Source organism: Mirounga leonina, unplaced genomic scaffold, assembly GCF_011800145.1.
Source record: "Mirounga leonina isolate KUSES-001 unplaced genomic scaffold, KU_Mleo_1.0 Mir_224, whole genome shotgun sequence".
Taxonomy (NCBI): Eukaryota; Metazoa; Chordata; class Mammalia; order Carnivora; family Phocidae; genus Mirounga; species Mirounga leonina.
Genome location: NW_023270615.1, coordinates 21,079,336 through 21,106,045, shown reverse-complemented (window position 1 = coordinate 21,106,045; position 26,710 = coordinate 21,079,336). Strand labels below are relative to the sequence as shown.

The window sequence follows — 26,710 nt, the reverse complement described above, 5'->3', positions numbered from 1 at the left end:
AGCCAGAGAGGGAACACAAGGGGGGGGGGGGAGAGGGAGAAACAGGCTTCCCACGAAGCAGGGAGCCTGATGAGGGGCTCGATCCCAAGAACCTGGGATCATGACCTGAGCTGAAGGCAGACGCTTAACGACTGAGCCACCCAGGCGCCCCTATTCAACTTTTTTTTTTAAAGACTTTATTTATTTATTTATTAGAGAGCGAGCGAGCGAGAAACAGCATGAGAGGGGGGAGGGTCAGAGGGAGAAGCAGGCTCCCCGCCGAGCCGGGAGCCCGATGTGGGGCTCGATCCCAGGACTCCGGGATCATGACCTGAGCCGAAGGCAGTCGCTCAACCGACTGAGCCACCCAGGCACCCCCCCCATTCAACTTTTTAAAAAAAGGACAAAATGGAGGTAAAGTATATTTTATACAATGAGAAATAAATATTTCAAGTAGCATATAATTTACACAAAACTGAATTTGGAAAATATAAGTGCTCTTACCCATACATTTAAAGACTTTATGTAAACCCCGCATTAGAAATACCTAGTAGTTACTGAGAATAGCACAGAGATTATAATATAAAAAGCATTTTGGGAGATTGTCTTGTGCTTTGTTAGGAAAAAAAAAGTTCAGGTTATTTTTTTGAAGAGTTACTTAGGAAGAGATACAGAGGAAAGCCACAGAAAAAGATAGCAGAGTGATATCCATCAGGCAGATTTTGAATACTCCTTCACTGTGAGTTCTTCTCATTTAAAATTATTTTCTGTATCACCCAGTTTCCATAGGTGAGCCTTCTTCACATTTGTATCAAAACCAATGCTGACAGTTATTTTGGTTTCACTCTCCTTTTGGCATCTTTATGTTTCTTCCGGCAGTCCTATAAAAACATATCAAGCCTTTGTTAAAAATAAATGTAAATCATTTTCAAGATGTTCTGTAACTATATAGTAAAATTTAGATTATTCAATGTCAGGATTATGGAAACCATTATGGGAGTTGTCTATAATTGAAACTGTATTTTAGTCTTCCAAAAATCTCATGATTTACTGTTACTTAACAAGCATGGCTGGAACTTGGGCCCCTAAGTCGGCTGTTCTGCAGACTGCTAACCTGCACCAGGTGTAGCCTGACCTAAACAATGCCCCTCCCTGCACTGTGAGCATTTAAATCATGGTCTCAGGTGTCATCCTTTGTGTCTTCAGGTTCACACCTTACTCTCACTCTCTTACACCAGACAAATATTAACACAAAAATAGCACGGCATCTATTTTAGGAGACAATCAATATGGAGACACAGTTACTCACCATCCGCAAGTTGTTTGTTCTGGCCTCCCAAGAATTCCTGCTAATATTATTCCCCACTCCTCTCCAGAATAAATCAGAACCTACTAGGGGAACATAAAAAAAAAGACAAGGCAGGAGATTAATGCCTTTAAAACAGATGGTGTGTTGGGGCGCCTGGGTGACTCAGTTGGTTAAGCATCTGCCTTCGGCTCAGGTCACGATCCCAGGGTCCTGGGATCGAGCCCCGCGTCCGGCTCCCTGCTCCGCGGGAAGCCTGCTTCTCCCTCTCCCACTCCCCCTGCTTGTGTTCCCTCTCTCGCTGTCTCTCTCTCTGTCAAAAATAAATAAAATCTTTAAAAAAAAAAAAAGAAAATGTAGCACTGCTAGGATTTTACTGTTTATGTATCATTTACCATTATGTGTCTTGGTTTCTGTTTGTACCAGGCTTTAAAAAAAGAGTTCACCAAGAGCCTGAACTTTCAGGGTCCTAAAAACAGGAGTTTTGCATGTCTAGCATCTAAGCAGGTCCCTGTAACAAAGAAGTCCTTGTTGATGATACTGAATGAGGGAGGGAGGGGTGGAAAGGAGCCCTCAGCCCTCCAGGGCTTACTAAGCCAACCTGCATCAGTCTAACAGGAACCACTAAACCACACGACAGGGAAAAGGATCACAATTTTTGCCAAATACTTCTTTCTTGGATGCATGTGACTCTATTGGAATGCGCAGTGGTAAGAACTATTTCCTGTTCTATACCATTTAATGGAGAAATGGACTTACCATGAAGTCTTTCATCATTCTTAGAAAAAAAGAAAAATCTAGTGGTCTCTTTCTCAGGTAATGATACTTCTCTAAAGCAAAAGAGAAGAGAGAGAGAGAGACAGACAGACCTGGGTTAATTTCAATATTTCAGATGAAATGTTTACACTGAAAATATAAATGAACTATTCCTTAAATAGATCTGCTTTATGTTTTGCTCATTTTGCCCTGATTTAAAATGACTCCACCTTCTCTCTATTCAACATTCTTCTCTCGTATCTGAAGCTTTGGTAACAAGGACTGTTTAAGTCTCACACTGGTTGCTGATGGTCTCATCCCACTATTGCTATCCCATCTGCCAGTGTTTCCCATGGGATAGGTCCAGGGTCCTCCTTCCAGGACCCGGGACTTCATAACCCCCACCCAGTGCTACCCAGGTTGAAGAGAAAACATGCTCCCCGTCACAAAAAAGCTCGAGAACTCTGAAGGAGCTGAATAAGAAAATTAAGTTGTCCTGCATACTTGCATCAGCATGTCTAACTCGGGCTTTACACCAAAAGAAGCTGCTTACCTGGGGCTGGGCTCCCTGTCTTCTGTTTCTTCTTCGGCAACATCCTCCTCTTCGGAACTGCTATCTTGGAAACGAGGGGCTCCCTGCCAGACAACCTTCCCGGTTTTCACCGGCTCAGCTTTGTAGGCATCTGTATTGTTGTGACAAAGGAAGGGGACAGGACTGTAGCTGCACACATTCATTGGTCACTTTCACCATGCACACATATCTCTACGTGTCCAGGACCTTAACCGTTGATTTAAAATAGGTAGTATCGTTTTTGATTTTCAAATATTAATTGAGAGAACGTGTCCTATTTTTTGGCATTGCCAGGGTGATTTGATAAGGAATATAGAAAGAGCATAGAAAGACATAAAAACCAAAGGTTTATAAATGGGCAACATGATTTAAAAGGAACCACCTATGTTAGCAAGAGCTGCCTAAAATAGAGCACGATGCAGTGAGACCAGCTGCCCCTCCTGGTTATTCATCAACGAGGAAAGGAACACATGTGTACACTTTCAATTCCCAAACCCTCTTTCCAGAACTGCTGAAAAGGCTGTGGACAGTGCCCCAAGTTCCCCAAGCACCGAAATCACACCTCCCAGGTTGCTGAGGGGTCTCGCTCATTTCAAGGCTGGGTTCTCACACCTGGCTCTCAGCTGGAGGAATTAGAGTCAGTGTGACACCAGCTCTGCTCAGCAGTTTGCGACAGACGCTGGTGGTCCGATGGACAACACAGCAGAGCACAGGATGCATCACCGTGTCTTACTTACACAAATTCTGAAACACTGGATCTCTGCACCTCGGGCTGCAGGACCACAGAACTGACATAAATACTCATCTGCTAACACGTGGATGGATGCTACGTTAACTGCTAATCTTTAATGCAGCACACGTTGTGGTTAGGTGGGCACGTACTCTCCGAGATGCAGACATCCTGTTTTTTACAGTGAACTTCCAGGAAAGCTGCACTTCCGTCGTGAACACCAAGTGAGGAACAGCAATCTCCCTTACCAGGGGAGACTATCACTAAGTAACAGGCGTTTAACTTTCCGCTCATGTTGGCCTTTACAGGTAAACCTCCTGAAATGGAATGTGAAATTGTACGTACTGGGTTTTTTTCTCTCCAGGTTCTGGCACATTTCCAAGGACAAAGTCTGAAAGAACTGACGTATTGAGGACATAGTGTACCTGTGGAAAGCCAGGGTGGCCTATTTCCTCCTCTCCCCACCAGATGGCACGGGCTTTCCACAAGTCTTGCTTCTTTTAACTGCATGTAAGGCACGAAGCTGTTTAAACAGGGGACTTACTATATACTTCCTCGTGATTATTTCCACTCAGAAGAAGGAATGCTGCACATTACTCTCGGGCTTCCCTTCTCATGGCACCTAACTAGACGTTTGCTCCCTTAAGTGCAAAAACAATCTCTTGCTGTTACTCACAGCTCCTGGCATGTTGTTTTGGCCATATGATATCAAATCTCATACTGTTCATTTAGGTGGAAGAAAAAATTCTTTCTTCAGCTGATGTTACATCATTACGCTTAATGTACACTCAATCCATCATGTTCAAGCTGCCTGAAGTGAAAACCTTAAAAAAATTTAAAAGTACCTTCCTTTACATCTCTAGCGTCTGAATCAAAAAAGGAGAACGTGAACCCTCCAGGCTGCTTGGCTGCTGGGGTCAGAGTGGCCGGGTGGTAGGTGTCAACTTTCTCGCCATCGCGATTCTCACTAGAGGGTGTGTCGTCTGCTGTTTCACTGGTAACTTCTGTAGTCTGAAATATTTCCTTTATGTCCGCAGCAACGCTATAATACATCTCTTTAGACACTTCAGGCAGCTTCTCGGCCTCCTCCCTTTGTTTCCTCCGTTTTGCTTTACTGCAGTGACATTAACAGACACGTACATCACAAAGAGACCATCAGTTGCCAGAGATTAGGAGAACAACACCTTAGAAAACTAATCCCATTCTTTCAACAACGAAGAGCATCCACATATAAAACTCTATTCATAAAAGCAGAACCCTTCTAAAACTAATGATGTAATGTATGGGGATTAACATAAGAATAACAAAAAAAAAAGCAGAACCTTGATCAATAAGCTTTAATTTTTTATTTTTTAAAGATTTTATTTATTTGACAGAGAGACAGTGGGAGAGGGAGAGCAGGCTTCCCGCTCAGCAGGGAGCCCGATGTGGGGCTCGATCCCAGGACCCTGGGATCACGACCCGAGCCGAGGGCAGACGCTTAACCGACTGAGCCACCCAGGCGCCCCTGACCAATAAGCTTTTAATACACAAAACTATGTCAAAAAGCTCCAAGTATTACACACGAATCATATCCTCCTCTATCCTCGGAGCTACATTCCAAAAATCACACATAATATACTAGCTTTAAGTAACAAAATCATTCAGCAGCAATAGGCCTATTACCTCACCTGCAAAACAAACATGCTACACCAGGTAACTTCTAAGTTCTAAAATTCTGTGAGTTTTACAAAATTGGTGTAAAAGAATTTAGTCATAATTAAGTTTTAAAAAGGAACTGTAAATGTGCTAAGTCTACTTTGTCTTGATATGAAATGTTGATGTTACTATATACCTGTTCTGCATTTATTTTCTCTTTGATCTCAAACAAAAAGTTACATGGCTGTTTGCCAATACTGAATTTTAGTTATTAAAAGATTAAAATCCTTTTTCTTATCAGAGTCCTCTCCACATATCATGAGTAATATTGGGCCAAAATTCTAACTGTATTAGCTAAAATAATAAGTTAACAAGATATCCTAACTGGTTATCTGATTGGGGGAGACTATTGTGTAAAGAAACTTTTTTTTTTTTTAAGATTTCTATATTTATTTATTTATCTGAGAGAGAGAGAGAGTGCGCACAAGCAGGGGGAGCCGTAGGGAGAGGGAGAAGTAGACTCTCCGCTGAGCAAGGAGCCCGACATGGGACTCAATCCCAGGACCCTGGGATCATGACCCGAGCCGAAGGCAGACGCTTAATGACTGAGCCACCCAGGCGCCCTGGAAAGAAACTTTTAATACTTCATTTAAAACACCAACCTGGCTAGGATTTAAAACAGGGATGCCTACGAAACTGAGCACTATGAAAAATGGTGTACTTTAGGCAGTTCCATGTGATTATCCTTGAGCCACCATGTGGTGGTTTTAAAAGTGGTCCAAAGATCCTTTGATCCTTTTTAAAGATGTGGAAGTTAATTCCCCTGTTCCCTAGCTCAGGCCGGACTTCCTGACCCTGTGAGGAATGCACTAAGGCAGATGAGATGACTATGAGGGTCAGAGAAAGCACTGGAGCGCTCTCCTTGCGCGCTCCCCTACAGATCACCAGCTTTGGGGGAAGCCAGCTGCCATGCTGGGAGGGCACGCCAACAGCCAAATGGAGATGCAAGGAACCGAGGCCTCCAGCCAACAGACACGTGTGTGGGCCAGCCTGCAGGTAATCTCCTGACAGCCCCTCAGCCAGAACTACCTAGTGAAGCACTCCCAAATTCCTGACCCACAGAAACTGGGATCTAATAAATCTTTATAGCTTCAAGCTACTGATTTTTGGGGACGTTCTTCTACACAGCGATTCATGACTGATGCAGATTTTGGTACCTAGACGTGGGGTGCTGCTCTAACAAAAACACAAACCGGAGGAGGGGCTACAGAGCCAGGTAATGGGCAGGCGTCGGAAGGCAGCAAGGACCGTGCCAGCAAGAGCCTGAAGAAACTGTCAGGAGGAGTCACACAGCCACTGAGGAGGCTGCGTGTCAGCTGCAGGACGGTGAGGGAAATGCTGTTGGAACCAGAGGAAAGGGATCCCTGCTCTGCCACAGTACAACACCGAGCAGCATGGGCCACCTCCTTTAAAGCAGAACCAGGGAAGTGCCTGCTAACAGGGTGCTAGCTAGGGAGACATGTGGGAGGGTCTGAAGGTATCTGCTGTTCACAGTACAACAGGAGCAGACACTGAAACCAGAGACATTCCTTTTCTTTTTTTTTTTTTAATTTTATTTTATTATTTTTGTTTATTATTTATTTATTTGAGACAGAGAGAATGAGAGAGAGCATGAGAGGGAGGAGGGTCAGAGGGAGAAGCAGACCCCCCGCCGAGCAGGGAGCCCGAGGCGGGACTCGATCCCGGGACTCCAGGATCATGACCTGAGCCGAAGGCAGTCGCTTAACCAACTGAGCCACCCAGGCGCCCGAGACATTCCTTTTCTTTTCTTTTCAAGATTTTCTTTATTTATTCGATGGAGAGAGAGACAGCGAGAGAGGGAACACAAGCAGGGGGAGCGAGAGAGGGAGAAGCAAGCTTCCCGCCGAGCAGGGAGCCCGATGCGGGGCTCAATTCCAGGATCTCGGATCATGACCTGAGCCAAAGGCAGTCGCTTAACCGACTGAGCCATCCAGGCGCCCCAATACTTTTATTTTTTTAAAAGATTTTATTTCTTTATTTGACAGAGACAGACACAGCGAGAGAGGGAACACAAGCAGGGGGAGCGGGAGAGGGAGAAGCAGGCTTCCCGCTGAGCAGGGAGCCCGACGCAGGGCTCGATCCCAGGACCCTGAGATTATGACTGAGCCGAAGGCAGTTGCTTAACCAACTGAGCCACCCAGGCGCCCCAATACTTTTATTTTTTAAAAAGATTTTATTTCTTTATTTGACAGAGACAGACACAGCGAGAGAGGGAACACAGCAGGGGCAGTGGGAGAGGGAGAAGCAGGCTTCCCGCAGAGCAGGGAGCCTGACGCGGGGCTCGATCCCAGGACCCCAAGATCATGACCTGAGCCGAAGGCTGATGCTCAATGACTGCGTCACCCGGGCGCCCCTAAAGACATTTCTTTAAGGAGCCAGGACTTCATGGTTTTGAAGACCCCTAATTTCTAAAAGGCAAATGACATGAAATTTAAGAAATGGCCTCTAAGCAAAGATCCAATCTAAGACACAGGAAAACACGGTCTATAGCAGGTGTTGGTCAAGCTGGGCCCCAAAGACCAAATCCAGGCTGCTGCCTATTTATGTGTGCATTGCTGGTTAAGAGTACCTTTTATGGTTTGAGATGATTGTAAAAATAAAAAGATGGTTTTGTGACGTGGACAGATTATGTGAAATGCAAACCTCAGTGTCTGGCTAATAATTTTATCAGAACACAGCCTCCCTCACTAGCTCACGTACCACCTGTGGCTGCTTCCACAAGGCAGAGTGGAATCACTGCAATAGACAATACACTTACTGTCTGATCTTTAACAGAGAAATTCATAGACCTCAGTCTAAATATAAAGCAAAACGCTTTGTTAAGACCCTAGTCATAGCTCAAAAACCTCAACCGTTTGGCCAGTGAGGCTCCTAAGGACTTTACAGATGGTGTCTCAGCAGAAGCCCACAGTAAAATGACCGGTGGCTTCTGCCTCATGGGCGTGACCCTCAAGAAGATCACAGGAGACCCACAAATATTTTAAGAGAAATATATTAGCAGAAACACCACTTGGATTGACAGGTACATTCTACAATGACAAGGCTTTTGGATGCCCACATTTCTAAAAGTAAAAAGCAGGCTGAGAAAATCACTCAGCCACAAACGCACACCACCATTCACAAAAAAGGACGGATGATCCCGAAGGCAGAGTCAAGAACCACACAGAATTATCACCAGGCCTGTGGTTCTAATCAAAGAAGTCCCCACATTTCCCGTTCTGGACTTCAGAGCTGCTACAGACCCGTGACCCCTGTGCCTCGTGCTTCCCTCAGGTGAACAGCAGGGCTTCCAGTGGCCATCCTGTGCTTGCCCCACCACTGTGTGGTTGCGGAGGGACAGGTGACTTGTCCTCGAGTTCACAGTTCTGTCTCTGATCAGGACTGCACTCACGGTGTTGTACTCAAGGAAGTGCGACCATTAGGCCTCATTTGCCTCTAGATCTGATTTGGACGACAGCACCCCAGCTTCTGAACAGATACTGTAAAAGTGAGGCTTCTGGGCCATCGAGGGAGGGGTGAGCGTATTGTGCATGTGGCAGGGATGTAAACAATCTGGCTAGCGGGCGGATTATGGCGGTTTTAAATATGTCCACATATTCCTCGTTACTTCTCCCTTTAAGAGGTGTTGTTTCCAAGCCACCGCCCCACATCGAAGTATATGGGTTGGACTTATCGACTTGTTTCAAGAAAACTGAATAAGGTGGATTGTCAGTGTGTGACTTAAGACTAGGTCATAAAATACACTGTGGCCTCCTCCTCCTCTTTGGGGCCACCCGCTCTGGGGGAAGACACCATTCCCAAATAGCCTTCACCTAGTTTCCTGGCACGGCAACATCTTCTGTAACTATGACACAGTCGTCAAACAAAAGGTTAACACCAATCCATTACCGTTAACTAAGCCCAAGCCTCGTTCTCATTTCCCGTTTCTCCACCGTCTTTTTTGCTCCATGATCTAATTCAGTAAACCACACTGTCTTTACTGACTTCACGGTAGGAAAACGGAGGCAGTAGGCCAGGCAGGATTACTGGCTGCTCCGTGTACTTGCCGTATTTATCAAACTGACAGTGTCGCGGCCCAGGAAACAGAGGCTCTACCACACTAGAGAAGTGTCTTGGACTGAAGTGCTGCCCCCAAAAAGATACGTCCAGGCCCTAGTTACTAAAACCTGTGAACATTACCTTATTTGGAAAAGTAAGTTATGAAGTACCTTGCAAAGAAGAGATTACCCAGGATTATCTATCTATTACTCTCTATTTCTCTCAGGGTCTGAAATGAGATTAATTCCTATGATCCTGCTACAGAGAGTGGTAGCTGATTTACCTTTCCTTTGGTTTATCACTGCTCTTCCTTTCGTAAGTGGCGTGGTCATGCCTCGTTGGATCATAATGTATGACATCCCTGTGTAAACAACAGACAGGAGTAAGCTGGCAGACAGAAATCAGAGCTGAATGCAAAAAATTAATAGCAAACTGTAATTCAACATCGGGGCAATTCCAATTTTTTTTTTTTTACTTTTTTAAAGATTTTATTTATTTGACAGAGAGAGAACAAGCAGGGGGGAACGGCAGGCAGAGGGAGAAGCAGGCTTCCCGCTGAACAGGGAGCCCGATGCGGGACTCGATCCCAGGACCCTGGGGTCATGACCTGAGCGTTAAGGCCAGACGCTTAACAGACTCAGCCACCCAGGCGCCCCAGGATTCTAATTTTTTTTTTTTTTTAAGATTTTATTTATTTATTTGAGAGAGAGAGACACGCAAGAGAGGGAACACAAGTAGGGGGAGAAGCAGGCTTCCCGCGGAGCAGGGAGCCCGATGCGGGGCTCAATCCCAGGACCCTGAGATCATGACCTGAGCCGAAGGCAGACGCTTAACCGACTGAGCCACCCAGGCGCCCCGACAATTCTAATTTTTGAGCAAGACAAAACCACACAAAGAAAACTATCAGGATCTTGTTAGAAGTTCATATTTTATAAGCTACCTAGTTTTGAGTTTCCATGAGTCTTTTTTTTAACATTAAAAATTAATTTACACATACTAAAATAAATATGGCTAAAACTGGATCTGCATAAAGTGTTTTAGTGGGGAAAGTGGGGGAAAGTGAGTGAAGGTATAGAAAGGAAAACTGGGGGCTGCTGGCTGGCTCAGTCTGTAGAGCACGTGACTCTTGATCTCGGGGTCGTGCGTTCAAGACCCTGTTGGGTGTAGAGCTTATTTTAAAGAAAAACAAACAAACAAAACCCCTAAAAAACAAAAGAAAGTAAAATTGATCACATGTTGGTGACTACCGAAGCTGGTTTACAGGGCTTTCTAAACACCAGTCTCTTTTTTTTTTTTAATTTATTTGAGACAGAGAGAATGAGAGAGAGAGAGCACATGAGAGGGGGGAGGGTCAGAGGCAGAAGCAGGCTCCCCGCCGAGCAGGGAGCCCGATGCGGGACTCGATCCAGGGACTCCAGGATCATAACCTGAGCCGAAGGCAGTCGCTTAACCAACTGAGCCACCCAGGCGCCCCTAAACACCAGTCTCTACAAATTATGTGTTTAAAATTTTCCGTAACGAAAAATTACACTGATACAGTTCCACAGTTAATACTTAAACCACTGTCCAAGCTGCTTCCCTATTGAAAGCAAGGCCGCTATGACATGTAAGCACAAAAACAGAGAAAAAATTTAAGATTAGTTTCTCGAAGTGCGCCACTGGGTCCAAGATAATATGTTTGTAAGGGTCTGATACATTTTGCCAACTGCCCTCCCCAGGACGTCTAAAACGGCCTAGTTTTAAACCGAGTTCAATAATGAAAACAGGGTGAAACAGGATGGAACATAAGCCATACCTAAATTTCTTGGCAGCTCCGGATCCTTTATGTGCAGAACTGCTCACGGCGGTGTGCAAAACACTCTGCACGATGTTCAGGGCTTTGAGCTTCTCTGCAGCAAGTTCCTCTTCCTCCGCTGTTCTCTCATCATTTACCTCTTAGAGGGAAAGGGGGAGTTAGTAATCTCTTGGCAAACGTAGCTTGAGCGGTCTCAATAATCAAATAATCATAAAGCACCTAAACATGGGCAAAGCACAGTGAAAGAGGAGAAAGAAAAGTCCAACCCTGTTTTCCTAACCTCCCCAACCCCATGACTCTCAATGCCACAGGGAATCCAGAAGTCACATGACCAACAAATGAAAAGTCCCATTTCCACCTGTAATTATGAAAACAAAATCTACAGTTGATGGCTTTCAGTGGCAAATCAAAGTTCTTAAGATAAAGCTCGACAAATGCAACAGAGCAAGATACTAATCACAAAACCACAGTGATTACAGCCCGATTTTTTACCGCTCTAGAAATGTGACTTAAATTACCTATCAACCTAAAAATGAAAGGTAGTGAAGGATGGCAATTCTCCTGACTTATAACACCTTACAAGACAGTTGCTTGGCCTCTGCTTCAGTAACAAATGCTGCAGGAAGAGAGCCATGGGTCCTACACACACAGGGCATTGTGGGCCCAAATGCTGTTATCTTCAACTACAGGAAACACAAACATCAGACAACAAAGCAGCTAGTCTGGATTACAGGCCAAAATACAGAGGCGGTCTAAGCCTGGAAGACCCCTGAACTCACTGCAGAAGACAAGCAACCATGTAACAGATACCAAAATAAGACAGTAATTTGAGTCAGTTCTCTACAGAAATACCTCAAATGTCTAAGGGTTCAAAGGAGGTAGAGAGAAGGTTCAACTGCACCAAGAAAAGCTTTATAAACCAGGTGGAGTCTAAGGCAGGAAACACCAAGTGGATCCCCTAAGGGGAGGGCCTGCCAGGTGCAGGAAACAAAACGAACACACACACTGAAGAAAGTGCAAAGCGTTTACATTAGGTTGGACCATATGAATGTGCTAACATGCAACAGCTTTCACTTTGATGTACAGGGAAGGCTGAAGCCACGGGGAACCTAAGAACCCTAGGAAGAATGTACACGTAGAGGCAAAGGGAAAACCAGGAACCAAGAATGAGGAAGAAAACAAGAGTTATGGTGTGTGGGAGCAGAGGGAAGAGAACATCTCGAGGTGGTGAACAGGGACGAAAGCCACAGGCAGGCTGGAGGCTGAAGCTGGAGGAAATGCCACTGCGCTTGGTGAACGGGCATCCATGGCTGTGAGACACAGACCGAAGAGCCAGAAGTTCAGAAAGCAACCTCTGGACGTGGCACTCAATGCAGGCTATTTCACGGTTCTGTCTGCCCCTGCCTTCTCGAGGAACTGTGAGCAAGAAGCTCTGAAACACAAGTTGGTGTGGACCCTGGGGAATTTTCTCTGAACACTGGTTTCCAGAAACGTACACTACACTGAATAATCACCTCAAAGAAGAGCGGCTGAGTCAGATCAGAAAGTGCATTTTCAACAAAAAGCCACTTCTTCTGAATTAGCTGCAATTTACTTTTTAATTTCAAGTTTAGAATGCAAAAGATGGGAATGGCAACTGGAAATCCGGCAGAGTGGAAGGAATGGCTTTTGGGGGGACCTAAGGCCTGTGTCCGCAGAAAGAAGGGCAGGATGAGCAGGCCCGTGAGCAAGGGTAACAGGAAGTACGCATGGTGAGGCCTAAGGCTCGGGGTAGATTAACTCAGGAAGGAGAGAAAAAGGTGTGAGGATAGAGAAGTCCGGAGACGGGAGAGGCAAGCAGGCGCCCCACTTGGAGGGCCGCCCTCCTGGCCAGGCGGGACGTGAGGGCTTTTTGGACGGGTAAGGCAACAGGTCGTGTGGAGACGGTCTGGCGCTGCTGTGAAGGAGAAAGTCCTAGGGAACACCACCGGCTGGGAGATGCACCCACGTCGGGAGGACTCCAAGCGGAAGGGCACTCCGTGCTCACCGCTGCTCCAACACCTGCCCCCCCCGCACGCCCCGCGGAGGGAAGGTGGGTGCTCAGCTCCTCCCCCAACCTCACCAGGACCCACTGCACTGCTGCCAGGTGTGTCCCCCCCCCGGCCCCTGGGCCAGGGCCAGGCCAGAGGGAGACAGTCTCTGTGGATGCCATCCTCTCCTGTCCTTCGGGCAGCTTCACGCTCGAGGAGGACTGCGTAAGCAGCCCAGAGGTCACAGGCCTCACAAGGCTTGGGGCGCAGTTTCTCCTAGACCAGATGACTTCTCAGGGTCCCCCAGCTCCGACAGCGGACTGTTTGGACAGGGAGGTATTTACCTTCCTGTTCCTCTTCACTGTCACTCTCCAGAAACCGGGAGTCCATGCGGAATCTGTCGTCAGTGCCGAAGTGAGACTGCAAGTCCAGGAGCTGCACAGACACATGGACAGCTGGGAGCCACATTCCCAAGACCGCGCTCCCACAGAAGACCCTCCAAGCACACCTCCTTCACCCTGGAATTCCCTACATTAGTGTCTGCATAACCTCACCGACCCACGAACCATCCAAATAAGGCTGCACGTACCCAGATGGGAACACCATTCAGCAACAAGGACATGTTGTAGGTGGGATTACTTTTCAGTCTTCACTAACCTTCTGCCCAGCTCTGCCCTCAAACTGAGGTTTAATTCTGAACCTGTGACTGTCCTCGGAGCCAGATTCTTCGTCTTCACTGCTGTCAAACAGCCTCCCAGATACTCTGCTCACGGACTCCTGGAACGCAGATGCACACGGGAGTGCTTATTAACAACGGAGGCGATCTGCAATCCCTTCTTTCCAGTCTTCCTCTCACACTGAAGACCCAGAAACCCAGATGCATCTCCCAGGACCTGGGTCCTAATCTGGAGGCTCCCGTGCAGCCCGCATTGGGGGAGGGGTGCAGTCACTACAGAGCATGCTCTCTGCAGGCTTGCACCAGTATGGATGCCTCCTGGCAGATGATGTGGAGGACAGCTTCACGTGGGGAAAATCTGGTATCGGTATGTGTGGTGGTCGGGGGTGCCAGGGGGCTCACTGTGGCTCGGGAGGACTTGATGTTGAAAGTGGCAGTTGTCGGAGGTCTTGGTATGCAGGAGACAGAAATGGACCTGCGAGAGTGGCGGAAAGCCTGCATGGACTTCCCGAGCTACTTACCTTCAGGGGCTCCTCTCCCAGGTGGTTTTGCTCCTCTGTCTCGCTGTCAGAGCCAAAGATGATGTGTGTTGGCTTGTCCTCTGGATGACCATCCTAGAGCAGTTGACAAAGGCACCACCTTAAGACAGCCCCTTCTCATCCCTTAGAGTGAACGCCACCATCCACGTGTTTCCCAAGATGGAAACTTGAGACTTCTTCCTCTCCGTGTCCAGTTGGTCCCCAAGTTCCAGGTGTGGATGCTGCTGCTATCTTTTAAGTCTATTCCCACTGTCACTGCCTTGGTTCTGGCTAATTACCTCCCAGACACTCCCTGGTTCCAGATTTCCCAATCTGACCTATTGTTTGTCATGGCCTAAACAATCTTTCCCAGATCCGAGGCTGGTAAATGTTTTCTGTAAAGGACCAGAGAGTAAATATTTTAGGTTTTGCAGGCCACATATAATCTTGGTTCTTCTTTTTAAAAACCCTTCATAAATGTAAAAACGTTCTTAGCTTGAAGGCTGTACCAAAATGGGCCACAGGCTGGATGGCTTGTGAGCCACAGTGTGCAGATTCCTGTTCTGTTATATATGCAGCAAGTCTTCACCCCTTTCCTTTCCACAGCCACAGAATAAAGTCCAACCTCCACAGCCTTCCCACCACTTGCCCTGCTCCTCTCCCGAGCATCCTCATCTTCTGTACATCTGTTACACTGACTGCAAACTGCTCCCCTCCCATGGAATGCCTTTCCTCTCCCTTCCCGCCCTCCTGCCTCTGCCCAACCAGTTCACACTGATCCTTCTTCCTTAGACTCCATTCAGGCTGAGGAAGCCCCTGCCCTTCCTCCTGGCTGACTTGCTGGGGTGCATGGGCACTCTTCTCTCTGGGCCCTGTGCCCACCACTCTGTGAGCCAACGACCGCCATAGGCAGGGACCACGATCCTCATCCCGGAAGTCTAGCACTAACTGTGAAGGCCTGGGACTTCACAGACACTTACGGTTGTTGAAAGAATGAATAAAGTCAGTATCGTGAATCTTAATGAGATTAAATCACTGGTGACTTATTTGCAAATTCGGACACGTCACTAAACTATGCCAGTTATAGCTTCCAAACGAAAAGAAATCATGAGGAAAAATTGAGGTTAAAACAAGTAAGAATGTTTTCAGTAAACAGAGTTCAAACTCAATGTCTCTGGTATATACTAAAGACATAAGGCGACAAAAGCTTCTAACTCGGGCGCCTGGGTGGCTCAGTTGGTTAAGCGACTGCTTTCGGCTTAGGTCATGAACCTGGAGTCCCGGGATCGAGTCCCGCATCGGGCTCCCTGCTCGGCAGGGAGTCTGCTTCTCCCTCTGACCCTCCCCCCTCTCATGTGCTCTCTCTCTCTCATTCTGTCTCAAATAAATAAATAAAATCTTTAAAAAAAAAAAAAAGCTTCTAACTCAAGGGACACAACATGAAACAGGTGGGTGCTGGGATAAAGAGCTTGGAGGGGCACGCCGACCTTCAAGGGAAGGAAGGGTGGCCTCGTGGCGCCCACACTGGGAGAGCACTCACCAAGTCTGCCAGGGCGTCATGAACCAGCTTCTTCCGCACTTCCTTTGCTTTCTGCCTTGCTTCCAAGGCTGCCAAACGCTTCTGATTGTCTTCAGCATGCTTCTCCTTAGTGTGAACATCGGACCAAATGTTCACAGAAAGTGGGAAGTTGGTGTTGCTTCCCCGAGCGTCTCTCCTGGAGGAGCCCTCCGGTGCTTTCCCAGGCGCCGGGTGGCTGCTCTGTCCGGAGCCCTCTCCGGTCTCCCGGGTCCTGTGGCGGCAGTCTCCGTCAAAGTCTACCTTGGGGGTTTTTGCACCAAGACTTAAATATTCCTTATCTTTTAACGGCAAAAGACTAGAAATAGGATTCCTACCTCCCTCTTCCAAACTGCTAGGGGACACCATCTTGTGATCCTGGCTCTGGAAAGGAGAACGTCTCTTTTGAGGCCGAGTTTGGTTTGGGTCCTTGGTCTTCTTTGCATGTTGGAGAGGAGTTAGTTTGCTTGATGGGGACCCCTTCTCCATCGACATGCTACTGGGATCAAGTTTCAAGGAATTCTGATCTTTATTTGTACTGTCAGAGGCAACAACCTCTTTCAAGTGTTTTTTTATTGATTCCTTTCCATAGAGACAGCCTACTCCCTTGAAAGCCTGGAATTTTGGCTTTAAGTTGTTTTCCTTCAGTTTCTGTTTTCCACAGGTGTTCTCTTCTCCTTCTAAAAGGTCAGCCACAATGTCCTCGGGACAGATACATGGCTGGGCTGCTCTGTGCAGGCCACCCGGAGTCCTGTCACACTTTGCGGCGGTCTCCTGGCCACCGTGCTCAGGATCTTCTTCGGGAGGCTGCAGGATGCCGCCAGCCAACTGTTCCAGATCAGCTAAGGTGAGCTGCACACGGGGGCAGTTTTTCATCATGGCATCATACTCCTCATCTCCCGAAGACTCGGCAGATTCTGATGCAGAGCCTGCCTCTTCCCTGCTGCTGCAGTGGGCTGTGACCCTGGGACTGACGGCTTGCTCTGGGTTGTTCTTTCTTTTTCGCGCTTTAACACAGTTTTTTCTATTTCTCAAAGACGTTTTCCTGTGTGCAGACTTTTCCACTTGTGAAAACTCTGCATTGTTTTTGACCTCACTGGTCTTTTTCTTTGCTGCGATGATCTCATCTGTATCTCCTGAATCATAGTTGCAATCGTTTCCCAGGGCATTACCATTCCCATCCCGGCAGGAGACATTACTGACACCTAATGCTGTTACAGAACGCAACTTATGAACACCTGACCTGAAGTCCCCCCGTACGACTTCAAAGGGCTCATCTACAGAGTCACCCACTGAGGACCATGTAGTTTTCCCCAGGCTTTCCTCTCTTGCGATCGGTAATCGCATCTCTTCTTCAGACATGTGATTTCTGTGCCTGGTAGTTCCTGTGCCAGACGTCTGAACGAACACACTGTTAAGTTTCTGGCTGTGAGAAGCAAGGACACAGGGCAACTGAGCAGTAACGGGCTTACAGGGTGCTTCCTGTGCCACCTCTTGTTGTGTGGGATACAGACTCCCTGGGACCATGCGGGGTCTTGCTCTCACAGCTGGAGAAGCAGCGGACGCCTCGTCCTTTTGCGCTTTGATCCTCTTCCGGGGGGGGCTGTGAACAGCACAGAACTCCCCTCGTCGCTTCTTACTCATAGGGTCATCCCCTCCTTCCAGTTCCCAGGTAAGGCTGGACACAGGGGTGGCATGAGTGACATCCTCTGCGATCTTCTTTAAGTTGTGGCAGTATTTTGATGGGTCGTACTTCATGATGTTACCAGAGTCAAGGAACAAAACAGAGGCACTAGGTTTTAGGAAAACCTATCAATGTGGTGAAGCACAAGGAGTACTGTTTGACCTCGAGCAGGTCACTTACTCGGCCTACCCTCCCTTTCCCATCAAACACAATGAGCACTTCACTGGGTGACCTCAGGATCTGTGGCACTGGCATGTCTAGAGTTAAAACAGCACCATCACGGTTAACTGGCACAGCAGCAAACCCATACAGGTTCTATTCCAGGTACAGGGGCCACATGCGGTTTTCTGTAAATCTGAGTTGGTACTGTAAAGCAGAGTACAGAGGGGCACTCTGCAGGGCACAGCTGGACGCTGCATGTCCTTTACTCCAACTGCTTTTGGCCATTCCTGCCTCCTCAGTCCTGGTTCTCCCAGCCCAGTAACATCCATTCCACATTCTGCTCACTCTCTGCATCTTGTAGGTCTTTATTAGGAAGCTAGTAATTCTTTCCTAGGCCTGTTTTGTCGCTGACATTGTCCATAAAAAGCCTAGTTAATGTCAAAGTGCTGTGACGACAGCTAGCATTTGCTGGTTTCCTAACACATATGAATAGGCAAGTGTAAGTTGCTTTCAGTGATCAATCCTGAAAAGTCCTTCTAGGACTTTTAGTAAGAACTAAATTAGCATCTGGTAACTACTGAAAAATGCATGCCAAAAACGTGAGATGTGCCAGGCAGTGTCTCTTGTCAGCTTCACACTGTCCTTCAACGTCCTCCTCTTTGCTGTTGTTGGTGGTTGCCACAGAGGGAAGGCTGACAGGAAGTGAGCTTTCCTGGACGTTAGCGCCAGGAGAGCAGAAGCAGGTGTGGCCAGTTTTCCAGCGGCCCCAGGGCACAGTAGCTGTGAGCAATGAAGACACCCCCCACCTCCGCTTCTCTAGCCCCAGGGTGTTAGCAGTCTGCTGCAGTTATTAATCTCGGACAACCTGCCCATCAGCTGCATGCTCCCCCAGCACCTGCTGAATCCAGCTGTTTGTACTGCATCCCCTCGGGAACGCCTGGAGCTGCTTCTGTTTCCTTGACTGGCACACAGGGTTACAGCTTGCCCACAAGTCCACGATGCTGGGAATTCACGGTCCCCGACAATCTGACTTCATTTCCTCAAGGGAACAGGCCTCCATGTTTGCTCGTCCAGGATGCACACTACTTCTCCACCCACCGTTCTCCTGCCCATCTACATATTCCTACCTACTGCTTTTCTCCTGCTTGGTCTTCTTCCCACCACTTTCTACCAATGTAAACCATGCCCCACCTCCTCCAGCGCCTTCTTCAGCCACAGCAGAGTCCCCTCGCCCTTCTTTGGCACCTTGGGCAACGGCTTTGAATCCATGTCAATCAAGACGGGGGATGTAAAAGTTAATCAATACAAGTGCTTCTCTGACAAGTGTCACTTTTGTCACTCACTAGTATAAAGCCTCCTCACAGTCTCTCATGAACCTCTCATTGTTTCACACGTGGAAGCAGGTAGGTCTTACCTTGCCTAGAAATGGGGAACATAACCTTTAAGCATCTAAGATTTACTGACAGAGGCAGGGAAATTCTAGTGGGATGAAGTGAACTTCTGCAAGTATCCATCACTGTGGTAAATAATAGTTACTCTGAAAGGCCAAATTGCAAAGGATATTTTACGTTTATGTTGATTCTTTAGGTGAAGGACAGGTAATACTCTTCCAAATTTACTCACAACCCAATTCTAAAAGAAAAAAAAAGAATACATTTACTATGTATGTCACAAACGGAAAAGATTAACCACACTGCATAAACACAACTTTAAAAAAAAAATTCACACTCATAGTGGGCCATATTACTACTGTTGGGTTTTGTTTTGTTGTTGTTTTTTTTAAAGATTTTATTTATTTATCTGACAGACAGAGACACAGCGAGAGAGGGAACACGAGCAGGGGGAGTGGAGAAGGAGAAGGGAGTTAGGAAACCAGCAACAGACCAGCTCCTGAGCAGGGAGCCTGATGCGGGGCTCGATCCCAGGACCCTGGGATCACGACCTGAGCCAAAGGCAGATGCTCAACGACTGAGCCACCCAGGCACCCCACGTTGGGTTTTGTTTTTGATGATGAAACAGGAGTTCACAAAAACAGCGTATAAGGAAAGAAAAAAGAAGGACAAGTGGGGCAGCTATCAGTCCCATATAAACCATGTAGGGCACTAACAAAAACACTAATCATTAAAAAGGCAAAGTTGGGACCAGCCTGTATGCCTCACCACCAATGTTGCTTGGGAGACCCACCTCCATTTGGGTTTTGATTTCTTCCTGTAAAATGAGGGGGCACTGTGCGTTCCCAAGACTTGTAAATGCACTGTGAAAACCATAAAGCACTGCCTATGTTAAGTGCTTCAAAGCAAGGGAAAAAGCAACTGCTCAAGACATGGCACCCATGGTTCCCTGGTCTCAGGACTCGGTTCCTGGGCTACTCAGGCTGCCAGCGAGACTCACCTTGTGACCTGGCACTTCTGTCCCTGGCACAGCTTTCACATGGAAATCCACCACTCCCAACTTTTCCAAAAAGCTGGTGTTGTCTATTGTTGATTTTTCTTTCTTTGCCTTTGATTCTTCTCTCTCCTGGGCCAATCTGAAAAAAAAAAATATAAATAAGAGTTAAAATAACCAACCATGCTATTAAGTGTTTTGTTTTTAATACCGTAAAGCTTCTGACTTTATAGTGATCATTTAGGGCCTCTCAATTTTCTCCTGCTTACTTTTAGCATTTTCTCCATCCTCAATCCCTTCACTCTTCATGAAGAAGAGGTGTCTTTGAGAGCCCAATCTGCCAAGGCCTGATTATTTCTACCCTCTTAATGAAGAGAATGCAGAATGCCATCGCAACCTTCCAATTCAAACTCCCCCACCTTATTCAGGCCTGGAGAGCTGCACTGACCAGTCCTTAGGGGCCTCTTTGCCCCTGGTCTGTCTCTTTTACATTCCACTTCCCAGAATGATGGTCAGACTCAAGTTCCTCAGGCATGCCTGCCCAGACACTCCAAAGTAGCAGCACAGCATGCCCACCCTGCTCAGGACCAGGGCTCCGGTTCCTGCAGAGAGTAGGCAATGAATTGCTACGGAATAAAGTCCCATCACTACGCTGTTCACAGAGGCCCTGAGTGGAAGAACAGAGTCAGAGTCTCACCAGACCACTCCTTCAAAATATGCCTTCAGTAGGCTGCTTGCCACTTGTTTCAGACCTTGCCATTTCCTGGGCCTAGAACAATCTAACCAACCTTCCCAGTCGCTCCAGCTGTACATCCCTAAACTATTTCCAATTTAGAAATCTCCCAAACCCATATAATCTTTTCTCTCTGACAATAATACCTTGCAGGATCTTAAAATGCTCTAATGGTTATTACACTGTCTTGTTCTTAAATCACTTGCATAATTAATCTTATGCCTCTCATACAGGGACTTCCTATTATCTTCGTGTCTTTATATGACTCTAGCATTAACAGCCAAAATCAACATAAGCAATTTGCTAGTGTCTATTAAAATGTTAAATGTACATAATCCTATGATAAAACAACTCTCCTGTGGACATAAACCCAAGGAACCCATGGACTATGCAGGAGCCATTCTCAAGGGTCAGCTATTATGAGAAGTGGAAATAGTCTAAATGTCCATCATCACAGGGGGATAACCAAATACCCTGTGGTATAGCTATTTTCGGAAACAGTACTAAACAATCGCTACAAAAAAGGGGGAAGATCTACATCCCCAGAGAAGGCTGTGTTTACAAAGATGAAATAGGTATATATTTTTTAAGTTAAAACACATGTTGGGGGTGCTCAGTCGGTTAAGCATCTGCCTTCGGGCTCAAGTCATGATCCCGAGACCCTGGGATGGAGCCCCTGCTCCCCGCCAAGCCTGCTTCTCCCTCTCCCTCTGCTGCTCCCCTTGCTTGTGAGCTCTCTCTGTCAAATACATAAAGCAAATCTTAAAATAAAAAACCATGTAAGTGCATTGCATTATCTTTTTTGGTGGGTCTGGGGTCGTGGGGAGTCACAGTTGAAAGGGATTTTAGCTCTTTTTTTTTTTAAAGAAAGGTAATTTTATTTTTAAGATTTTATTTATTTATTTGAGAGAGAGAGAGAGCAAGAGAGAGAGAACATGAGCAGGGGGAGGGGCAGAAGCAGGCTCCCCACTGAGCAGGGAGCCCGATGCGGGGCTCGATCCCAGGACCCTGAGATCATGACCTGCGCCAAAGGCAGTCGCTTAACCAACTGAGCCACCCAGGTACCCCTGGTTTTAGCTCTATTTGTAATGTTTGAGTTTGCCAAGTATATAATAACATATTACTTGATAGTTTCAATCAATTAAGTGAATATATAAAACCATTTACAATAGAACAAAATAGAGTTTAAATCCATGCAGAACAAATCTTACCTGTGCAAAAAACTTTCTTTTGCTAGCTGAATTTGTAGTGTTCCACCTTTCCATTTTGTTTTATTTAAAACAGACATACCTGTAAAGTAAAGAATTATTACTCAAATACATGGCAATGCAAAAATATATGGCAGCGCATGTTTTTTCTAATTAGTACCAAGAAAAGTACATGTTTTTCAAAAAGAGACACAGAATAAAAAAACTATGACCGGGCGCCTGGGTGGCTCAGATGGTTAAGCGTCTGCCTTCGGCTCAGGTCATGATCCCAGGGTCCTGGGATCGAGTCCCGCATCGGGCTCCCTGCTCCTTGGGAGCCTGCTTCTCCCTCTGCCTCTCTCTCTCTCTGTCTCTCATGAATAAATAAATAAAATCTTAAAAAAAAACAAAAAACAAAACCACGACCTGGGGAGAAAAGGCCTAGGTCCTGGTCTCAGCTGAGCCAACCACCCCAGGAGTCCTTAAGCTCCTTATCGTCCAGCGTTCCTAGAAGAACTGAATGAAGCAAATGTGTAAAATGTAAAGCGAAATTTATCATTCCTCCACAAAGTGATACCAGAAACCTCTGGTGAATGACTGACATTTATTTAACATTTTATTGTTATCTCCCACACTAAAACTATAAAACGTGAAACGTAATTTCAGAGGGTGAATCAGAAGACAATGAAATCCTGTAGAACTTCTATTTATCAGCCCACAGTAATTATCGCTGTGTAACTTGCAAATAAATTAGCGGCAGATGACTGAACTGTGTTTCGATTCCTACGCCCCAGAAGCTGATTTTTCTCAATAGCTGCTCTCAGCTTTGTTAGTAATAACCACAAGCAGAATTTCTACATGGTCGGTACTACACTAAATACTAACGTATTACTCAATTTAATCTTTGCAGTGATATCGTGAGGTCAACGTTATCTTTGTTATATACCAGGTAAGTAAACTGGGGCTTCTAGTTTAAACAACTTGTCACAGGTCACAGCAGAGCTGATGTGCTCTTCACCACCACTTATTTCTCACTGAACGAGAGGATAGATCAGTTTTTTTCCCAATGAGAACAAAGAAGGCTGATGGACCTCTTTCTCCATTAGCATGTTCTCTTTTCAGTGTCTTAATTTTTCAGACTCTAGTAACTCACACACATTCTTGCATCAGTGGCTGTACCAACTATCTCCCCCTCCTTCTTTGTTGAAGGCCAGTTTGCCCTCAGCTCTACTAACTTACTGATAGAGATTTCATAATTTTAAGGATATGGTCTTACAGGGCATACTGTGAAGCCCTCTCCTGATGGTGCTTAATGACAAGAATTAGCTGCCTCAGAAATGAACACACCAGGGAGGGGGAGTATGGCATAATATCCAGTGGGCTATGTGTTAACAGGCAGTTTCTATGAACGTGTTCTCTTGTCCAAAATATTTGAGAATCCATTTTTGAGCAATGTGCTGCCATATGTCTGCTTACACCAAATGGGATGGACCTAAACCTGCTGAATTGTAGGGTGTTGGAATTCTCTCAACCATGGCTATTTTTCTGGATGTTTTGCAAGCGGCTGTTAAGGTTTAGATTTAGAACCAAAGTTATTCCAAGTTACACAGTGACATGAAATGGCAAATAGAATAGAAAGCACATAGAAAGCAAATAGAAAACAAATCTTACATTTGTTCAGATCTGCTTCTGCTACTCTGATGTTGATATATGCAAAGACTTTCTGTGGGTTTCCTAAAAGAAAAAAAAATTACTTAAACTCTTACCCAGAGAACAATGTAAAAATAATCAAGTTTCTAAATTTAAAAAATGACTCTTAGAATCTTACTCTTTCAAAGAAAAATCTTGTTTAGTTTTACTGGATACAAAGATTACATTTTTCTAAGAATGTTTATAAAAATATTCCAGGGGCGCCTGGGTGGCTCAGTCGTTAAGCGTCTGCCTTCGGCTCAGGTCATGATCCCAGGGTCCTGGGATCAGGCCCCACACTGGGCTCCCTGCTCCGCAGGAAGCCTGCTTCTCCCTCTCCCACTCCCCCTGCTTGTGTTCCCTCTCTCGCTGTGTCTCTCTCTGTCAAATAAATAAAATCTTTAAAAAAATAAAAAATAAAAATAAATAAATAAATAAAAATACTCCAAAAGAAATTAAGCCATCAGTTAAAGAAGTGTTTCAATTGTTCTATGTTAGTAATATTCTATCCAGTAGGACACCTAGTAAATACTAGAATTCTAGCTTTGGAAATTAACAGTTGCATGTTTCAGAAAGCAGATGTTTTAGAATTTAGAATGTCTTCTGATTTCAGAAATGCAATTCTGGGCAGGTTCCACATTTTACATAACACCTTCAAGGCACAGGGCAGGGGGCTGGCACACACAGACTCGTATCTTGCAATGAAACACGTATCACTTTCAGCGTCAGGGCTAACATTCACTCTGGGGTTCCACTATTTTGTGATACTTGATATAAATTTTATCTGCCTTTAACGACCCACGAAGGACTACAGACTCACCTTGGTCATCTTTTCGTGTGATGAGCTCCACATCAGAAACTTCTCCAAATCTGCTGAACTGATTTTGTAGGTCTGCCTTGGAAATGTTCTGACCAAGGCCACCCACAAATAGGCGCTTCACTTCTCTGTCGGCTTTCATGAAGGCTGCACATACACTCAGTGTGTTCTAGTGAGAAAAACAATCTCCTATCTACTTGGAAGAGTTCTTTCCCTTGGTTCTTCTCATATCTGAAAAAAGCCCCCGACCTCCTTCCCCTGCACCTTGTATGGCAAACTGGTGGCCTGGACCCGTGTTTCATTTCTTCCTGCATTACTTCCGAATTTTATCCCTGGAGACTCTGCTCAAGCCCTAAATCCACGTTTTCCACAAACGCTCTTTGGAACAGCACCTCCTCTACACACACACAGACACAGGTACCGGCAAATTCTTTCCTTCTACATGACCACAATATTGCACTCTACCCCCCCCATTTATTATGCATACTTTTAGGTGTTCTTCCTTTATTCGTTCACACTTTCATTTATTCACTTTAACAAAAGCTGACAGAAACGCGGTGTGGCCGGTTAACATGCGGAAGCAGCTCTCCATCCCGGAGCTCCTCAGAGCCCTGACTGCACACACGCTACCATTACGACGCTACGTGGCAACACAAGCCTCTGCAAAACGCTGTTCCACACAACGACAGCAGCTGATACCACAGATACACAGGCTTTTTTTTTTTCCACCACGTGCCAGCGTTGTACGAGGCGGTTCGCACGCCTCTCGTTTTCCCGATGAGCAGAGAGGTGAAGGCATCCTCCCAACGCCATTCGGAGAACCAGTGGTGAAGCCACAACTAGAAACAGATCCTGTCTCAGAACCTGTGACTGGTAACGCCGCACCAGGGAACCTGCTGCATTAGGACCGACTCAGGAAAACTCTTCCGGAGTCACCGAGATTTAAGGCCCATCACGAGCCAGGCGCTCGGCTCGGACCCTGCCCTTCCCCAAGAGCGCACAGGCCCTCCCAAGCGGGGCTGGTGCTCCGGGCGTGAGCCACGGCCTACATCTTTCTGGTGGCCTCCCCAGTCCCCAGCCTTCTTCCTCCCGAAGACCCGAAGACGATACGCAGGGGGCTGCCAAACGACCCCGTCACTTCCCGGGCCCCAGACCCACTCCTCACCACGTCGCCTTCGGCACCCAGCGCCGCCCAGGTCCCTAACTTCCAGTCACGTGGCCCAGCAGGCGCGGTCTGTCTTCCTTCCTGCTGGATTTCCAATCCAGCCTCCTAAGGTTCCGTGGCCACGCGCAGTTCCGAGTTCTCTTCATTTGGTTTGCGGTCCTCCGGAGTGCCGCGAAGCCTCCGTCATCCTGCCCTCAATGTGCAAAGGACTCAGAACCGAAACTCCCTAATTCGTAGTACCGACGATCAGAGCCTCCGCTTCTTCGACTCCCGGACAAAAAAGCGGAAGCGGCGGGGCGGACGGAAAATACAGAGGCTCCCGGTCACGTGGCCCCGGAACCGCCTCTCCAGTGACGTACTCGCCCGGGTGGACCCAAGGTCCACTGGAGCGGGGTGGGCTGCCGCGCCCTTGGGCTTCGGGTTGGAGCTAGCCGACTCTCTCGGAGCGCGGGGGCCGCTGGGGGCCAGGTGGGGCAGGACCGCAGCGACGGCCCGAGTCCGGGATACTGCGAGCGGGCGCGGGCGGCACGCGCGGGCGGCACGCGCGGGCGTCCCCCTCCCCCGCCCCCCCGCCGAGTTCCCGGATGGTCTGCGCCGGCAGCGCGGGAGGCTTGAAGCGCCCGGCGAGGCGCGCCCCGCTCCGGCCGCTGCTCGTCAGCGCGGCGCCATGGACGCGCAGCGGGCCGAGGTCCGCGCCTTGGAGGCTGAGATCGCTGCCCTGCGGCGGGCGTGCGAGGAACCGCGGGCGGCGGGGGAAGACACTTGGCGAGCGCAGTACGTGCTCCCGCAGTCCCTGGGGGCGGGTGAAGGGCTCCGCCGGCCGCGCACCCCCCCACGTCTCCCGCGCGCCGGGGGCTCCGCTGTCCTCGCCCGGCCCCGCCGCAGCCGAGTGCCGGGCTGGCGGAGGAGAGCGGAAGTCTTCGCCGTCTCCTTCGCAGGCTCCGGGGCGGGCGGCTGCGCGGCTTCCTGGCGTGTGTCGCCGCGGGCCACCTGAGGGGGGCAGTTGACACTGACAGTGGGGCTCCCTTTGAGAAATAACAGGATGGAAGTGTGCGGGAGACTGGGAGCGCTGCGCGGGCGGTGAGGGGAGCTCGCGGGTGTCTGGGGGAGCGCCCGCAGGTGCGTGGGGCGTCCGCGGGAGTGTGTATGTGGGGGGAGCGCCCGCGGGTATTTGGGGGGAGGGAGCGCCCGCGGGTGTGTGTGGGGTGTCCGCGGGTGTGTGTGTGTGTAGGGAGC

At 47.5% G+C, this 26,710-nt stretch overlaps 2 protein-coding genes across 9 annotated transcripts in view; one reads left to right on the top strand and one right to left on the bottom strand.

The window, feature by feature from the left end:
• Positions 1-391: 391 nt before the first annotated feature.
• NOL8 (nucleolar protein 8) lies at positions 392-25,707 on the bottom strand. Of its 6 annotated transcripts, none has more exons than XM_035029256.1 (17): positions 25,475-25,706; positions 24,313-24,478; positions 23,475-23,537; positions 21,828-21,906; positions 19,890-20,025; positions 19,062-19,130; positions 15,638-17,413; positions 14,101-14,193; positions 13,561-13,680; positions 13,248-13,338; positions 10,895-11,033; positions 9,383-9,460; positions 4,188-4,456; positions 2,595-2,724; positions 2,045-2,115; positions 1,289-1,368; positions 392-860 (listed from the first exon to the last, which is right to left on the bottom strand). In XM_035029256.1, exons 2-17 carry the CDS (start codon positions 24,449-24,451, stop codon positions 810-812), a joined length of 3,384 nt encoding a protein of 1,127 aa, XP_034885147.1. In that variant the 5' UTR covers positions 24,452-24,478; positions 25,475-25,706; the 3' UTR covers positions 392-809. The 6 variants fall into 6 exon arrangements, 5 of the variants coding, with proteins under 5 accessions (XP_034885147.1, XP_034885148.1, XP_034885146.1 ...); XM_035029257.1 differs by having other exon boundaries at positions 1,289-1,371; positions 15,638-17,401; XM_035029255.1 differs by having other exon boundaries at positions 1,289-1,371; positions 25,475-25,705.
• A 346-nt stretch (positions 25,708-26,053) lies between these two features.
• The window catches only part of CENPP (centromere protein P), a 234,312-nt gene continuing 233,655 nt past the window's right edge, over positions 26,054-26,710 (top strand). For all 3 annotated transcript variants that reach the window (XM_035029270.1, XM_035029272.1, XM_035029271.1), the window contains exon 1: positions 26,054-26,248. In XM_035029270.1, the coding sequence (XP_034885161.1) occupies positions 26,142-26,248 (107 nt within the window). In that variant the 5' untranslated portion in view covers positions 26,054-26,141. The remainder of the gene's footprint in view (positions 26,249-26,710) is intronic.